Source organism: Callorhinus ursinus, unplaced genomic scaffold (assembly GCF_003265705.2).
Source record: "Callorhinus ursinus isolate GAN/ISIS: 27379988/994484 unplaced genomic scaffold, GSC_fseal_2.0 scaffold7, whole genome shotgun sequence".
In the NCBI taxonomy this organism is placed as follows: domain Eukaryota; kingdom Metazoa; phylum Chordata; class Mammalia; order Carnivora; family Otariidae; genus Callorhinus; species Callorhinus ursinus.
Window position 1 is genome coordinate 64,820,086 of NW_027397069.1, and position 18,378 is coordinate 64,838,463.

General features: G+C 40.8%; 1 protein-coding gene across 4 annotated transcripts in view; it reads right to left on the bottom strand.

Moving 5' to 3' along the window:
* Positions 1-18,378, bottom strand: part of FRY (FRY microtubule binding protein) — a 447,132-nt gene that overhangs the window by 37,789 nt on the left and 390,965 nt on the right. For all 4 annotated transcript variants that reach the window (XM_073894719.1, XM_073894717.1, XM_025875084.2 and 1 more), the window contains 7 exons: positions 17,848-17,945; positions 17,288-17,458; positions 13,571-13,711; positions 11,374-11,553; positions 9,480-9,641; positions 6,891-6,965; positions 4,535-4,705 (listed from right to left, as the gene is read on the bottom strand). In XM_073894719.1, coding sequence (XP_073750820.1) covers positions 4,535-4,705; positions 6,891-6,965; positions 9,480-9,641; positions 11,374-11,553; positions 13,571-13,711; positions 17,288-17,458; positions 17,848-17,945 — 998 coding nt within the window. The remainder of the gene's footprint in view (positions 1-4,534; positions 4,706-6,890; positions 6,966-9,479; positions 9,642-11,373; positions 11,554-13,570; positions 13,712-17,287; positions 17,459-17,847; positions 17,946-18,378) is intronic.

Genomic DNA, 18,378 nt, shown 5'->3' on the forward strand with positions numbered 1-18,378 from the left:
CATTCTGGATCTGATACGAAAATTATCATCATGATTTATTCCCATGTATGATGTTCATGATTGTTCTTAGAACTGTTTGATTATAAAGAGTAGTATCTGCACTTTTATCTGTATCTGCTATGATAAATTGTCACCAAATAATTTTTTTCCTAGTGGAAAAGGTTAACTGTTTTGCTGGGATTTTAAATTAGCTATTTCAGTGAAAAACTGAAAGAAAAATGTGGAAAAGGCAAGAGTTCTGGAAAGAAAAAGAAAATGCAATGTGTGAAGAAGTTAAAAAGATGAAAAGAATAAGAATACAGAGAAAAAGAAGAGATGCAAACTACTGGGAGAAATATACAAATATGAATATAAAACCTAATTCCTAAAGTTGATTCCCTTGTACCAAATCAGTGAATGGGTTGGATGAACTATCTTAGGCAACAGTTCTGGAAGTCTTGCATGCTGAACCTGAGAAGAACCATGAGAGAAATACAGACGTCTAGGGTGAGGGAATGCTACACTGGGCATGGATCACTGTTCCTAGTGATATGACTGCACCTCTGGTGAAGCCCTGAATGAACCAGGCATGAGAACTAGGGGTAAGGGAAGGGCTGTTCTTGCAGGAAGAATATCTGGATGTCTTTCTAGAGCATGCAGTAGCTCCACCAGAGGCGAAGGTGTTGAAACTGTTTCCCTGGTAGTGGCTGAAGAAGCGAGATGCAGTAGTGCATCTCTAGTATGGGTATCTATAGTCTAGCTCAAGTTCAAGTGTGTGGTTATTAAAAGTCAACCTACGTGGTCAAAAGTCAAAACAGTGTTTTACTGATTATGTCAGATTTTCTACGTGTGAGAAATTTAGGAGATGGCTAATTATTCAAGACAATCTGTATCTGTCAGTTATCAAACTTAAATAACTACTCAGGATTTATACTGAGATGAGAAAGCATTTGTGACTGAACATTCTAGAAATGTCAGAAATAATATTTTTTGAAATAATTTTTTTTCCATACTAGAACTCTATCAAGTAAGGATTATTGTTGAAAGAATGTAGGTGCAGTGTGGTCAAAATATATTTCCTCAAATATACACCTTCTCAGAGTTGTCTGACATGACACAGACATAGTAAGGTGCTCATAGGTCAGTTTGCCCCCTGATGGTCCTGGCTTATGCCTGTTGTCTACGTGCAGTTATTATTAGCACGCCCTTTGACTTGAGAAATGGTTCTCATTTGGATGAAACTTTATATAGTTGCCATACAGAGATAGCTCCTAATGCTGGAAAGGATCTGATTGGAAGTGTTGGTGGTATATTGTTAGATGTGCCTTGTTGGCTTCACTTTTAATAAGAGGATTTAACAACAGAACCAATCCAGCTGGACGGCTGCCTTCTCAGAAATAGTAAGATTTCCATAGATCATATTTAAAACCTCACTTTCGCTCAAGAGATATACTTATGCGACTTCTAGACCAGGCATACCAAGATTTTAAAACTATCTTGTATTTATAGTTTAGGAAATATTTCCATACTGGAGCAACAAAGAAAAATCCACCTTGCATCACACACACCTCAGTGTAAATATGCACGCAAATAGGCATATATATGCTAGAAGGGAGGAAAAAAGCAATTATGTTGTTATAAGTCTGCAATGATGCAAAACATCTACTTAGCATATCTGAATTAAAGATAGCATCATCTTACCTGAAGTTCCTGGGTAGCAGATTGAATGGACAGAAAAACAAATAAGAGGTCTATTTAAAACAATTATATTAAAGACACTCAAGTGCATTCATCTTAGTTTTAACACAACAGCAATACACAGGGCCAACAATATAGCCTTCAGTAGATGCGACTTTAAAAAAAATGGTGAAGATATACAAACCCCCAAAGAGAGAAATCAGTATCAAACACCAGGAAGTTCAAACCCTTTTGGGGGTGGATGGTGTAGCTGGGGTAACGAATCATAAAAACAATTTCTGAAATAGCTTGCCACCTCAGGGACCGGCAGCTTCTGCTCCTTAATACTTTTTTGGGGGGGGGGAGGGAGGATGCTTAAATTTTTATTTGTGAGAAAATTGTTCAACTTCGTGAGAAAACGAATGAGGGTCATCCACTGGGGGAAAAAGAAAAGGTGGCATCACCTGATCCATCTCACAAGACTAAAGTGTTTGTGGTCATGGTGTGTTCACTGCTGATGTGCAATTAATAGCAAGGACATGGCACCTTTTAACGATCCTTAAAAGTTCTAAGGCAAACTGTTATAGATAGGAGGCAATAAATTCGGAATTCGGAGACTACTTAATGAAAAGGAAGAGACGTTAAAAAAAAAAAAACCCAAAAAACATCTTGTCTTTCTTTTTTGATAATTGTGTTTTGCTCTAGACGCCAGATGAGCTTGGCTTTCTCAGATGAGAATATGCTGAAATTATTCACCAATGACAGTACAAAGGACTGCCTGCTGCATGCCTGACACTCGGCAGAGGTTATCTTACTCCCGGCATCAACTTGATAAGCAGATATTATCAAACCCATTTAACAGATGAGGAAGTCAAGAGAAGCTGCATTCGCGTTTTAGGGCATAAAGCTCCGTCAGTGGCAGAGCTGAAATTCCAAGTTGGACCTGCCTGACTAAAGCTCGGGCATTTTTACTCTAGCACTCGGTAAACTTGCTAGAATCCCGTATTATAATCTTATTGAGAAGTAGCAGAACATTCTCAGAGAGTTTATTTTATTTGGATGGAACAGATACTCTCACACTCTGAAGTTTCTTACAAAATCTTAATCGAATAAGATAAAATGATTACTATGCTTTTGAAGTTCTTGTCTGCTAGGATAATAGAACACTAGAAGGGAGAGGAGTATTTATTATTTATTGTCCCTGAAAAACATCAGTATAATATTTATTTTCAAGTGAGAGGCACCTCCGATTTTCCTTCCTTTGTTCTGATAGAAATTAAATGTTAGTTTTTCTGAAATTGTGTCTGATTCCTCTACTTTACGTCACTCCTGCAAGGACATGTCCCATAACACATTTTTTTTTTTCCTTTTGGCTGAGACTGGAAAATAATACTTCTCTTTCTTCATCAAGTTTTCCCTCATTTTAACTTCCAGAGTAAAGAGGGTGCCTAAGCTTGAATTCTAGCCTAAGAACAAGGATTAGGTCAGTGACCCAGATCAGGGAGCTAATCTTCTGACATTCCCTATAGCTCTGGCCTCAGAGGCATTTTGAAAGTATTCTAAACGGTTGTATTTTGGTTTAGACTTTTTAAAACAATCCTCACTCCACTTAGTGATTGATTTCTCTATTACTCATTACGGTTAACAGTCAGAAAACTCCGCAATCCTTGTTACAGGTTCTAGAATAATTCAAGGTGAAAAGCTGACACTTATTTTAAAGATGCTTTAAGGACTGGGTCTGCTCAACTTGGTTTCTAGAGAAAGAACAGGTAAAGAAAACATTCTGCATTCTGAGGACATAATTCTCCCCAGACATCCAGGCTAGGCCATGGCTCCTTGGCCTTACCTCGACATAAGACGATTGGCAATCATACATATCCTTTTAGGGAAGGTGAGCTGCTTAAGGAAGCACCATTTCTCACAAGTTTATAGGTAAGTCAGGAGGTGCCTACCCATCACGGGATCTGATAAACTTTGAAGAGGGGCCTCCATTTTAAATGTAAGACTGGCAGAAAGCCCTTTCTCTCTTTGGGAAAATCAGTGCATTTAGCTAAACGTGAACTCCAGTGTATTAAGGAACACTGTGAGCCGGTGTGGTACCAGGCATGTTTACATATGCCAGCCTCTCATCAGTCAATTTTGTCTTCCTCCATGAGGCAGAGACTACCCCCCAGCTGGAAATGAGAGGGTCAGAATGATGCCCCTCCTTCCAATCCCAGTTTTCAAAACCATGATTCATAACAGAAAGCATCCTATTACCATAATTATCATTCAAATCCATGAATCTGCATTTGCCGGTTGAGACATGAATTCAACAGCTCCAGGTGTTGGGAACACTAGCTACCAACCTAGAGCAGAGCCCAGAGCTCTTACGCGCCTTCTATCTTGTTTCAAGTTGTAATGATTTCATCAAACGGCACAAGGATGCTGGAGCCCTCAGGCTCCTGTCTCCTGTTGGAGCAGGCAAGCTTTGAAGTCATCAAGTAATTTCACTTTTAAAATAATTAGATGCTTAGCATGTTTTCCCCAGGCACCAGTGAACAGGCTCAGAACTTGAATGTTTTTGTGATTTTTTTTTTTTTTAAAGTTCACCTTTGCACTGCACACACACAGTCTTTGTGTGGTCATTAAACGTCAGATCTTTGCCATTTAGAAATAACTTGGCAGCTCATGCTGTGGACTCAGACAGGAAGGGTGTGGTAACTTTTGCCAAAGTTAAGCTGCTGTAAGTTTGAATAAGTTGATTCAAAATAAGGTTTACAGCTTTCCAATTAAAGACTCTGTTATAAAACCTCATTATTTAGCGGGTAAAAAGAAACTGTTTTCATTAGTCAAGGAAAGGCTGAGTGGGTTATTTTTTACAGAGAATATACTGTACCTCTCCATCCTCCAGCTCCACATCTAGGAAATCGAAGTCCCTAAAGACTCTAAACTGCTGCTCGCTGTTTGTGTCATCCATGTTCTCCTGCTCTCGGGCGCCGTCCTCAGAAGACACCAAGCTCGTCTGGTGCTCAAGCAGATCCAAATCCCCACACGATGAAAAAATCACCTACGAATCACAAGAGTCCTCTCCTGAGAGACCGTTCTCCCGTCGGTTGTTTGTGCTACGAAAACTGTAATTGGCTCTTCATGGCCCTCTATTTCCAGTACACACCTAATTCCTTAAGTGGGTATTTTTAGAATGTTCTTTTATTATTTATGTTGGACAGGTGCCTTCAGATTAAACTCATTGCAAAGACACAAGTTCATGCAGGAGGAAAATGCTCAAGTCACATTGCTGCTTCTTAACGGATGAAGACTGGATCCCACCTGTGTGTGTGTGTGTGTGTGTGTGTGTGTGTGTGTGTGTGACAACTGAGCATGTGTTCACAAACTAGGGCAGCCAAGAAATTTTCCATTGTTTCTAAACTGAGGTTAGAAATTGTACATAATATTTTAAGGACTACTGATACCTGTAGAATAATATGTGAGAGCAAAGTATTTAACCCTTTCAGAGATAAGCCAGAAACTGATAAAGAAACAGAAGCCAAAAACTACAGTCCTTGCTCATTTGAATTACAGACGAGTATCTGAGTAGCCATGCTCGTAATTTATACCTAAATTCCTTTCCTGTTGATATAAACAGAACAAAACATTTTTTCCCCTATTAAGATCTTTCGTATGTTAATATTTTAAAACTGTCTTTTGTGTTTAGGTTCTTTCCACCAGGACATTTACTAGAACTTTACAGAAATAAGAAACTGCAAATGAGGGACGCCTGGGTGGCTCAGTTGGTTAAGCGTCTGCCTTTGGCTCAGGTCATAATCCCAGGATCTTGGGATCGATTCCCACATTGGGTTCCTTGCTCAGCAAGGAGCCTGCTTCTCCCTCTGCTTGCCACTTCCCCTACTTGTGCGTGCTCTCTCTCTGACAAATAAATCTTAAAAAAAAAAAACAAAACTGCAAATGAACCTAAATGTTTTGCTATCCAGCCTTTCCTGAACATAGATTGATATTAAATAAAGTGATCAATATGATTTTTAAAAAGATTTTATTTACTTATTTCTAGTGTGTGAGCAGGGGGAGGGGCAGAGGGAGAGGCAGGGAGAGAAACCTCAAGCAGACTCTGCAGTGAGTGTGTAGCCTGAAGCGGGGCTTGGTCTCACGACCCTGAGATTATGACTTGAGCTGAAATCAAGAGTCGGACTCTTAATTGACTGAGCCACCGAGGCACCCTGCAGAGGCAAAGTGCTCTTTCTCTCTCCCTCCGCCTGCCCCTGCCACTTTCCCCTCGTCCCCTCTGCCCTCGGTAATGTTACCAGAGCAGCAACAAATCCACTGATCAGTAACACTAAAAAGGTGACTTCAATGGAAGCCGAGCTTAGCCGCTGGCTGGCTGGCTAGCTGGGGCGCATTTCCCAGATAAGAAAACACCAAACTGCGCTTGCGTGAGAATATATGAGCCTCCGACATTTCATCTGCTCATTAACTACCCTAGTAGATACATTTTGAGGTTTAAAAGACAGCTCCCCGGAGCAACTGTTTGCTAATTCTTACTTTATTTGGGAAATTATTTAGTTTGCTATTTACTTTTTTGTTGATAACAAAGATGCGGAGATATGGATGAAATAAAAATGCCCAGTGAAACCAGACCCTGAGATTTTTATTGCTTTGGCTACAGTAGACTCATAGACAACTTGAATTTTCAAAATTATATAAAAACTTCAGAAGCTAAATCCTAATACTGCGATTATTCATTTATTCCAAAACCCAATGGCATGTTGTTGTTGTTCTGTTTTAACTGTAACATCAGTGGACGTTTATAAGAGAAAAAAATCCCATAATGATATATCATTATTTCCATCCCTATTGTGCATAAAATAATGACATCACAGGAAGAGGCGTGCATACAAGGAGTAAAATTGCACCCCAAAGGAATGTTTATTAAATATCGTGGTGCAGGAGAGATTCATAAATAAGGACGTCTGAGCATATTTATAAAAAAAAATCCAAGAAATTTTAAACAATGAAAACAACTGAGTATTTATTTGCAGACAAACTGGAGGAAACAGCCGTTCATTGTTTCTGAACTAAGTGAGATTAAAAATCATAGTGTGGAGAGAAATGATCTACAGGTTTGATCTAGATGGTGGATATCATACCTGTAATTCATAGCAGACTTCTCTAAAGCTAAAAAAGATCAAAGGTAAAAAAGATATGGTGTCAACATACACGTGATACATGACAGAACTTACTGATGGATTTTTGCTTAATCCTACTTCTTGGCCACACAGAGAAAGGACGTGCACCAACTTCTCTTTTGTCCTCTTCTGGAAAAGAGACACAGAAACACATTTTAATCACGGGGTCCTGTGATCAAATCTGTTCCAATAACTGTAAGCCACTAGCCACATTTGACTATGGCCCCCAAAATGTGGCCAGTAAGAATTGAGACATAAAATACACAAAAGGAATGCAAAGTATCTCAATAATTGCAAAATAGTGGCTGCATATTGAAATAATAATACTTGAGATGTTTTAGGTTAAATAAAACATGTTATTAAAAATGACTTTACCTGTTTCTTTTTACTTTTTTTTAAAAAAGGCGACTATTAGTTTAAAATGAGATACACATTATGTTTCTACTGGACAGTGCTGTCTAAGTTTTCCCAACGGAGGGCAGGTGAAAATCAGCCCCTGGGTTCTTCAGCAGACACTCCTGACTCCCCTTGATAATCTTTTCTTGTCTTTCAGCATTAGCAAGGCTTTCCTTACACCTAAATTAAATCTATTATGTTCCAGCACAAATCTATTTTCCTCAAATGGGGGAATAACTTTACTTCCCACAGAATTAAAAAATTCAATTATCTGCAAGCCATATTAAATCTTTTTCAATTTATTCTTCCTAAAGTTAAACAGATTCAATTCCTTTCGCTTTTCTTCACAAGCCTTATTTTTAGGCACTTACGCATGGAGATCCTTCTATAAACTGTCACATTTTCCAATGACATAGATAAACTAGATCTCAGGATGATTGGTGAGTTGAGAATGAAAAGGAAGAGTAGCTGGGACCTAAAAAATGTTAATGTACTTCAGACATGCTCTTAAAGCAATCTTCCTAACTCTGTAAAATGATTTTTCCCTTTTAATCTGATTTAAGTTAATGTGGAGACTGCTTGGAGGCCAATATCACTCATAGCTTTTCTTTCTTAATGGAATTTGGCTTCACTGCATTCTTCTTTCCAAAATTATAGAAGGGACGCTCAATACCGTGTCTTTTCAAGGTCAAAGACAGGAAGACCTTGATGTGGGCGGATGGCAAGAGATTTGCTAAAATATTTTCCTAAGTTTTAGTGGGCATTTTACAGTTGTGGGAAGGAATCAATGTAGAGGAACCTAGAACTGGGATGTATAGTTTTCTTCTCTTTTCCAGATCCCCAAGAAAGTATAGTAGGTTCTCTTGCTCAACAGCTCAATGAAACGTCATTGAGAAGCAGCTATGTGCCAGCAAGTGCGATGCTTTGCGCTCCACTCGCCTAACTGAGCCCTGCGGTCCCCTGCTCAGTGCCCACCATTTGGCCTTCTTCCAACAATACAGTCCCTCTTTTTCTCTTGGGGACAGCTCCTCTCCCACTAAGTGGGGCTTTGCCTCCCTCACACATGTTACAAGAGTCCTTTCTCTAGAATCGCTACGGATGTTGGGGAGGGAATGCCTCTGTCCTGGAATCATCAGAGCCAAAGACCATGCAAATCTGGAGCTGCTGGAAGCTGTTGGTATTTCCTAAGACAAGAGTCTGCTTGAGAATGAAGTCGCCAGAGAGGGAAGGAGGGCCAACACTGGGAAGGGAAGGAGAGGACAGTGAGAAGGGGAGAGAGAGGTTAAGGATCCAGTTCCTTGGTTTTGTGTACTAGAATCCAGCTGGGTGGGAAACCAAGCTATGGGAGTTAATAAATTCCTTTTCTTCTTGAGGTAATTTTCCCCTGGGCTTCTGTCAAGTTAGTTACCAAAGAGCCCTGAATAATGCAGAGGTTTCATTCAACAGCAAGTTTGATGACACTCACACTGTAATGCAGTCGCCCAGGGAGCGAATGGACCTACAGAGAGATCCAGCAGCCTGCTCTGCTCCGTATGGCTCAGACTGTCCATGGAGACCATGACTGGAGTGCATGCTCAGGGGACAGTGGTCAGAAGGGCCACCGGAAAACAAAGTATTTGCACATCTTAGACTAAGTACAGGCCTCCTTAATGTCCATTCATGGAGCAGCGGGTAGATCTGACCACTTCCTACCTTCTCTTTCCTTCCTGGTTCCTTAGCATCGTTGGCTAATCTCTTCCCTCCTCCCTCCCCTCTCCATCCGTGTAAGAATTTAGACAATTTTACCGGTCTACAAAGCACTGTGGCTTGAGGAAGCAACCAGAAAAGCAGATTCTGCATTCTTGTGCAGCCCTTTCATGTAGAACTTAGTTCTTGGGAGAACTTAGTTCTCCCAATTAAGGATGCATTATTTGGAGAAAAGAGAGCCCATGTGGGTGAGACACCGAGGGGATGGGGTTTCTTTATCTATTTGAAGGACTGCCATGTGAAAGAGAGGTCACATTTCATTCGCTAAGTCTTAAGAGACCCCGGACCAATGGGTAGAAGCAGCAAACATCAGACTTCAACTCAATGTAATGAGCTGTTCAAAGATAAAATAGGTTCCCTTGGAATGCCAGTCACTGAAGTGCTGATGCCTAGATGGGCAATGTCAGCATGGCGAGGGAGGAGCCCCTTATCATATGGGCAGTTGGGCTCGAAAGGTCCCTCTGAACTCCCTTCCAATCCTGGGAGCCTAGGAGTCTATACCTGAGAGTACTGGGGCCTTTTCCAGCTTACAGGAACAAGGACATTGGAGTTGGAGCCTGATGACGTAGATGATGTGCTCCTGGTGACGGCCACGGCCCTGGGCTTCCCATCCCGTCCAGAAGAGTTCTGCAGCTCATCGTATCGCCTCCCAATGATTGGCGTCTTGACAAAAACAAGGAAAACAAAAGTTCACGTTCTCCCATCTGCTTAATAGTTCTGTGGAATACGGGATCATTCTCCCCAGCAGCAACCAAGCCCTGCTCATTTGATTAAACCTTAGAGAAGTTCAGAGTTACAAGTAGGCTCATTTTCCTGATGTTCAAAAACATATTCTAAATGGTTTTACATCTTCAACGTTTTCCCACCCTCTTTAGCTGCTGAAAACAAATACAACTCCTTGTTCTTAAACATACTCAGGAAAGCATTGATAAAGATGAGAAGCAAAACATTCAGGAAAGCAAACAGTTTTCAGATGTTTAAGCTGAAAAGAATTTCTTATTGTTGTAACAAGAGACCAAAGTTCCTTCCCTTCTTCCCAACCTTTAAGTATTCTCAATTAATTAAAAAATTCTTTAAATTGATTACATCTTTTCGATTATTTAAGTGAATGAATTCGGGGCCAGGTACTTGGGCAACACTTTAGAAATTTCACTTCTTGAGAGTTCATTTCTCATGCTGGTGTCTTGTGGCTGGGTAGACAGCACCATCCACACTTTAGCCCCGACGAGGCTGCAGAAACCCGTTTGTGGGCCTACCCTCAGAGGTGGCAGACACCGGCTGGAAAATCTCCATCTGGATCTCCAGCTCTTTATTCTGGAGCAGCTGGGTCCCTGGGGGTGTGCGGCCGACTGGCTGCTTGTTTTCTGTACCCCTTTTGAACAGAATAAACTTCACTCAAGGAATAAATGTAGCTCTCCCCCTTAGCCATGTAAAAAAAAACGTTAAAAATTAAAAAAATAATTGATCGGATACCTTGAAATCATACACATACTAAATACAGTTGCAGGTATCACAAGGGCAGCAAGAGTACCTCAACCTGGGTACTGAAAGCACAGAAGGTCAATGAGACCATTGCCTGAAAAAACCCAAGCTGGCTTCAACCCACTTCATAGAGCCAGTAAGTTTCACATAATCAGATCCGGTTTATTCCTTCGGTGAATTTATTCATTCAGCAGTGTTGAAGAATATTTGTTAAGTACCTCTCTTGCACCAGACACTGTACCAGACCCTGGTAACAAAGTAGACAGAGCGTAGTTTCTGCTTTGGTGGGCTTATGGGGCCTGGGGTAAGCAAGACAGGAAAACAAAGTATTTGCACATCTTAGACTAAGTACAGGCCTCCCAAATGTCCATTCACGGAGCTGCAGGTAGACCTGAGTACTTCCTACCCTCTCTTTTCTTCCTGACTACTTAGCTTGGTTTTACTGGTCCCTTCCCTCCTCCCTCCCCTCTCCCTTAAGGCAATTTTACTGGGTCTAGAAAGCAGTGTGGCTTGGGGAAGCAACTGTAAAGGCAGATTCTGTATTCCTGTAAATCTGTCATTTGCTGGTCTGGCTGGGAGTTCAGACAGCAAAGCTGTGGATGTGAAGATAGGATAGGACACCTGTCATACAAAGGTCATGGTTTAAAATGCTTAAGATCATTCCATTTTAAAGGTATCTTTTTTTAAAAATATCATTTTTTAAAAAAATAATTGAGGCTAGCTTCTATTTTTAGAAGCTGCCAATTGGGAGCCCCAAAGAATATGACACTTGATGTGTTCTTAAAAAACAGAACCAAATTTAGGCCTTAGGAAACTTAATTTGAAATAAATGTAAAATAAATCTCTCTTTCCTCTCTTTCTGACCTTTGCCCACGTTTCTCCCTGCTGAAGTGGACAGAAGCAGAGAGCATACCTCTGAAATATCAAAGTGAAAGTCTAGGGTTTTTCCAGGTAATTCCTTAGAAGCACTGGTCCACACTCGATGTATTTCTATCTTTGAGAGGTCACTGTGCTGGTAGGAAGGCAAAACTAGGCTGGCAGATCGAGAAACTACCAGCTTCAGGATATTCAAAGCTTCTCTCCAGTGAACACTCTGAAGGGAACAAAACATTCGATGGTTAAAGACAATTTCATTAAAAAAAAACCAAACAAACGAATCTACTGCTAGCTACTGAAACTTCTTATGACCAGTCAGAATTCACGGATGGAAAACAGTGCAGCAAATTCCATCCTATGCAAAAGGCAAATGACATAAAAAACCAATTTATATGTAAGGGGAGATACATTTGGGAAACAAGCAAATACAAAAACTGCAAATTTTGTCCATATTCAAATAAACAGAAGTTTAACATTACAAGGTACCATTTTTGCCAACATGGTACCTCCTCCACACGAGCAAAAAAGTCCCCCAGTGCATTTAGGCTACCGACCACTCACTCTTCCGCAAAACTCTCCCCACCTCCAGCTTCTGGTCTTCCTTGGTTGTTTTCCTACTCCCCCAGCTCCCACCACCACCTTTGCTTCCTGGGCGCCTCTTGTCTTCCCACTTCCTATCTTCCTCATGACCTAACCCAGGACTCTGGGTGCCGTTCTTAATTCCTGTCTTTCCCTGCCTCCGGATAAATGGCTTCCCTCTCCATTCCTGCTGGCAGTGCATCGGCTGAATCCTCCCCAGCCTCTGCGTGGACTATTTCAATGGCCTCTTAACTGGCCTCCCTGCTTGCGGCCTCTACTGAAGTCCAGCATACCCTCCCTAACTATGGTGATCATTCTAGAACTCTTCAGACCGAGAATCTTCCCTGCCTAAATTTCTTCAAGGGCTCCCTCTGGTGGGCAGGGTGGAGTCCACACTCTGAACTCAGCCCACAGGAGTACTCTCCCCCAGGCGGCCCCTGGAGTTCCTCACACCAGGCAAGCTCTCTTTGCCACTGCGTCTTCACTGATGTTATTCCCGTGTCCCGGAATGCCCTTCCCCTCCTTATCGGCTTATCCCAGGCCTACTCTTCCTGTAAGACTCATTTGTTTTGCCATCTTTGTCTCCCTGACAAACCCCAGGCAGACTGATGGGCTTCTCCCACAAAAATATTGAGCATAGATAAACTAACTTGGTAAAAGTTATTATTATTATTTACCCAGCCTTGGGAATAAGAGCACATGAAAGAAAACACATTTCCTTCACTGTTAAGTTCTGCACAGGGGAGGTCATGATTTGGATGTGAAATTAGCCGCCATTCAAGAGAAGATATCGAGTAACAGAGATAGCCCACAGGCCTGAGTTAGAATAGGCGGCCTAGTCAAACGATTTTTTTTTTTCCTTTTTACCAGGGGCACATGATTTGTAGAAAAACGTGAACCGAACCCCTGGCGCCCACGACTTCTGTGAAGTGAGAAAGGGCTACTGAATACCTACTAAGTGCAGGACGCTTTTTGGAGAAATGCCACTTGAAAAATGGAAAATAAAAAAGGCTTGGAAATCATTTTTAGCATTAAATAATGTCTGCAAGCAATGTGATGCTGAAGTGACGATGGGGGAAAAATGTCTAAAATAATTTACACTGTATGGCTTTGTGGATGAGTTTAGCCAGACAGAACCTCACATCTGCCCTTGAACTCTGCAACTCACCGAGCACACACCTGTTTATTTGTTGTAGTATTTTCAAGCACACTGAGGCAAGTTGCTCAACTTCACCTCCCTCAACTCTACAGTGACAATTTTAACCCCTGAATTAACCCTTTGCATGTGGAAACACCTGGCCTAGAACCTGGCACACCTGAGTTCCTTCTTCTCCTTCTGTGAAATAGGATACTACAAATACAACCCTGCTGGGCCCTCCCAGCCAGGTGTGTGCCTTTAATACCCAGCCTGTAAGCCCCAAGAGGCAGAAACATGTCCTCTGAGGGCTCGGGAGCTCACCAGGGCTGGTCCTGTCTTTCCCCTCACTATACCACTCGGGGTGTGGTCAACCACAACTGACTGTTCTCAGTGGGTTAGAGATACCAACGCACGAATGTGCAGCCTGTGCAGCCAAGGTCAAGCTACAGATCCTCAGTCTTTCTGGAATGACTCTGGAAACAACCTCGTTCGTAAGTGACGTTATCCAAATACTCACTTGCACGTATTTTTCAATGGTCTTCAGAACTTCCACATTAAACTGTTTTACAGGGACGACGGACAGGTCCATGTAGCTGAGCAGACTGTAGATCACCTGGAGGAGGGGCTGCTGCATACTGGGGAGACCCTTCTCCAGCAGCTGTGGGAGGTAAGGCACAGTGTGACACAGTGTGACACCAGCCTGCTCATACAGGAGCACCAATGCCTCCCCACACCTTTATGAGCACACGTTTCCTTAGGAAGAAAAGGAGAATCCTAACCACTAAAGAAATGAAGATATCATTAAAGGCAGTGTAAGTAGTTCTGAATATATAGATATCATATCCACAGTGGAATACAAGAAACCTCAAAAGGAAAGCATCAAATACCACTAATTACTGAAGATTACAAAGTAACACAAAAGACACAAGTTATTAGTTATCAAACTGGCTAAGTTTCCCAAGTGATAATAGTATGGTTGAGGATAAAAGATGGGTATTCCTACCTATCAGTGGAAATGTAACTTGGATAATGTGGCAATTGGCTTCAAGAGTACTAAAAACAGTTTATAGCTTTTGAAATAGTAATTATCCTTCTAGGAACTTTTCCAAACCTATAGACACTAGGATTTATATATGAGATGGCACCAAGGCGTTATTTATAATGGTAATAAACCCACAAAAAACTAAACAAGAAAGCTCTGTAAGCAACATAAATGTTGAACACTAGGGAAATGGATACAAAATTATGGCAAATTGTATGATGAAATATATAATCAAGAGAATGACATTTTAAAGATTTTTATTTATTTGAGAGAGACAGAGAGAGAGAATGAGCGGGGGGAAGGGTAGAGGGAGAGGGAGAAGCAGACTCCCTGCTGAGCAGGGAGCCCAGTGCAGGACTCGATCCCAGGACCCTGGGATCATGACCTAAGCCAAAGGCAGACGCTTAACTGACTGAGCCACCCAGGCACCCGAGAATGACATTTTTAAAGATAGTAAAGGCTATCAAATAATATTAAGTCAAAGAGGAAGGATATGCAATTTCTGTATAGTAGATGATGCCAAAATCGATGTGAATGGGTGGGTGTTACAGAGAAATAACAATGGAAAGAAATCTAACAAAATGTTAACAGTGTTTCTCTCTAGATAACATAATGATTTTGGATGATTTTTTTTTTTTATCTCCCCCTCCTGTTCTTTTCCCCACTTTTCTGTACCTACTAAACTTTCTTTTAGGGACATATACTATGATATCAACACAATTTTAAAAAAAGAAAGCAAAATAATGAGAAGATTTATGTGACAGACATCATGATAAAAAGTTACTGTTCAAAACAAAGAACCGCAGAAATGATTCAAATAGATGCTGAAATTCCACATCAAAAGTGGTCAGAAGAAATAACTGAGCAGTTAACACATGAGGAAATGAACAATTTGGCAAATCTAGTGCATGGAAAAGTGAACATTATTCCTAGAAAGGACATACACAAAGAGAATAATTTTAAAGTACCAATAAAAACATAAAACCGAAAAAAGGAATAAAAGGGATAATAAAATGTAGCGAGGATATAGGAAAACACGCTTATACACTGTTGGCAGTATTGTAAATAGGGGAAATCTCTGTGAAGACCAATTTCCCAAATGTGTAGAACTAAATAATGTATTCATGTATCCATGCCCTTTACCTGAATAGTTACTTTGAGAAATGCCACCAGAAGAAATCACCTGGATGTTATCCGATAAGAAGTCTACATAAAAGGACCATTTGTAATAGAAAAAGATTATGAATATAAGCAACAGGAGAGATGTTTAAGCAAATTGGGTTACATTAAGCTGTTAGAATCCCACAGTTGTTGAACGTGACACTATGTGAGCACAAAGTTAATGCTACGTGAACAGAGCAGGCTCACCGGAAATACTGACCGTAGCTACCCAAAATTACATGTATGTGCCTGGCCAACACCTGAAAGAACACACGAGTACTTGAACTAGGAATTAATATATACTATAGCAAGTGAAGTTTATAATAAAATTTTCAGTGACATTTTGTGACAAAGCCTCAATAGAACAAATTAGATAATCCATTCTTATTTATTTTTATTGTGGTAAAATGTACATAACATAAATTTACCACTCTGACCACTGTTAAGTGTACAATTCAGTAGCGCGAAGTATATTCATACTGTTGTGTAACCATGGCCACTATTTATTTCCAGAATTTGTTCATCATCCCAAATGAAAACTCTGTTAAATGTAAAACGCTAAGCCTCCATTACCCCGTCCCCAACCCCTGGTGACCACTATTCTACTTTCTATCACTACAGATTTGCCGATTCTATGCACCTCATAGAAGTGGGTTCCTGTTATATTTGTCCTTTTGCGTCTGGCTTCGTCCACTTAGCGTGATGTTTTCAAGGTTCATCCATGTTATGCCATGTGTCGATGCTTTATTCCTCTTTAAGTCTGAATAATATGTATGTATGTATATGCCACATCCCATTTGTATTTTTGAAACCTTATGTCTAGTGATCCAAGCAAGTCTTACCTCCTTGCTAACTTACACTTCACTTTGTTTTAAAAAAGGCATCGTCTGCCTTCATAAGCAGGGCATTTACGTTGGTTATCCCAGTATTTCCTGTGAGCTGAGGCATGTGTGTGCTTTCTTAGTAATTCTTGCAGGGACGGATGTGACCAAGGTGATTATCCAAAGCAGCAGGGTGGCATATAAGAGAGGCTCCTTAAAGTGCCAGGATGGGATGGGGTGTGGAAAGAACCTTTGGCTGTTGACAGTCTGAATGCAGCTCACATACTGCTGACCCAGATTGCAAATCAAAATCCTGCAGATCAACTATCAGTGTTGATGGATAGGGCAAGGACCCTCTTCCAGGTACAAGAGTTCAGTCTTGTGGAGCCTTTCAGAGGATGATTGACTCTAGCCTATCTGCACCCTGTACTGGTGACATAACAAAGAGAAGTTAGAATGTACCATCCTTGTCACTTCTGAAAAGGCCCTAGCAAGAGGTATGCATGCACATCCCTCAAGCAAAAGCAACGATGAATATGCTAAACCAAGGTGGCTGTTACGGCCATTTCACTTAGATTTCACGACCTTGTGTGTTAAGCTAGTGAGTGACCAGAGGTGCTACCAGAATACATTTCATCACTTGTCTGATATGCTGTGTATTTCCAGGATGAAGGACATGGGGCTTGGAACCAATGTGCTAGAAACACAGTTGTATGAGGATGAAAATCCCATTCAAGTTTAAAAAACAAACTTAAAGGTGAAGATAAAAGGCTTATTTCAAAATGGGTGCTTTGCTAATTCGTTTAGAGCAAACAACCATTAAACATATCAAGTCACACAGTAACTCCTTAAATAAGATTTGAACACCTGGAGTAATTAGGATACAATTTCCCCATTTCTGGAAGGTACTGACAGGTATTAGTGTAGTAAAAAGAAGGAATTTAAGTTTTTGAGGCGGGTATACCCCAGTTCAAAGGCTGGCTCTGCCACCTTAAACATATGGCAGATTATTTAACCTGGTTGGGCCTCAGATTCTTTGAGGATAGCATCCTCACCACTGCATTGTTGTGAGGACGTAAAATGCTTCCATACAGCATCTATGATAATATATAATAGGCACTCACTCAATAAACGAAGAGATTATTATCCATTCCATATAAATTTTTTACCCATGAAAACTATAGTGGGTATCCTTGATTGAAGAGCTTACCTCTGCCAGGTAGGTCACCATATTCAAGGTAATGTCAGTATATGCTTCATGAAGGTATCGGCAGACCACGTTGACCCATGTGGCACAGTCCCTCGTGTAGCTGTGTGTTTTATAAAGAGTCATGACATGTGCAAGATTGGAAAGTTTGGGATTCTTTTCTTCCAAACACACCTTTTAAGAGAAGAGAATCAATGAGGGATAAAATAGCCTGATGAGCAGGAAGATGTGTCAGAAATTTTGCTGTAAGATTGCAATGTTTGCAATTTTGCTTTGGAACCTGGAAAACACACTGATACTTTTTGTGTGTGTGCAAGATGCAGAAGTGCTTGTCTTAGTCATTAGCTAATATAATTTTCACAGATTCTTTCCACCTGTCTTCTCAATAATGAAACCACAGGACAATGTGCATTGGCTACTCAGCGATGTAAATTACTAGCCATATCAGTTATAATTTTCAGGTTTTGTGAAACTCATTTCCCTTTCAGGGCAATTTCTGCTTAGCATTGGACCTTCTGGAAGGCCTGTATGGATCCACATGAGTGTGGTGCCAGAAATCATACCTGAGCAATCCTTTCGGCTATATCCTTGCAGAACTGATTGGGATTTTCAAAATGCTGGATCAGCTGGGGCAGGAGACACAACACGTTCAGTGGAAACCCTGGATCAGAGAAGATGCAGTGGAGATAGCTGAATATGGTGCATTTTAACTGCTAACCGTGGGAAGGAATATTGCAGATTTTTTTCCCAAGGTGATGCAAAAGCAGTTTTTTGAACCAGCTTTACTGTGATCTAACACAAAATCCAGGAAAAAAAGGGTACAACCACAATGACACCAATTATAGAGGAGGAACTTGAAGTAGATGGGTAATTCTGAGATATGGTGACCGTCTTGCTATGGGCTGTAAATCAGGATGACTGGCAGAGATTTTAAAAAGCAGATTAAAGTGAACTGAAGCGCTAGTTTGAAACTTTTATCAAAAACCATGTTTTATGAAAAGCTTGTATGAGAGGATGTAGGCCAACCAATTTAAGTCTTACTCATGTAATGTAATCAAAAAGACTCTTTAAAATGGTTAAGTAATGGCTTAGTA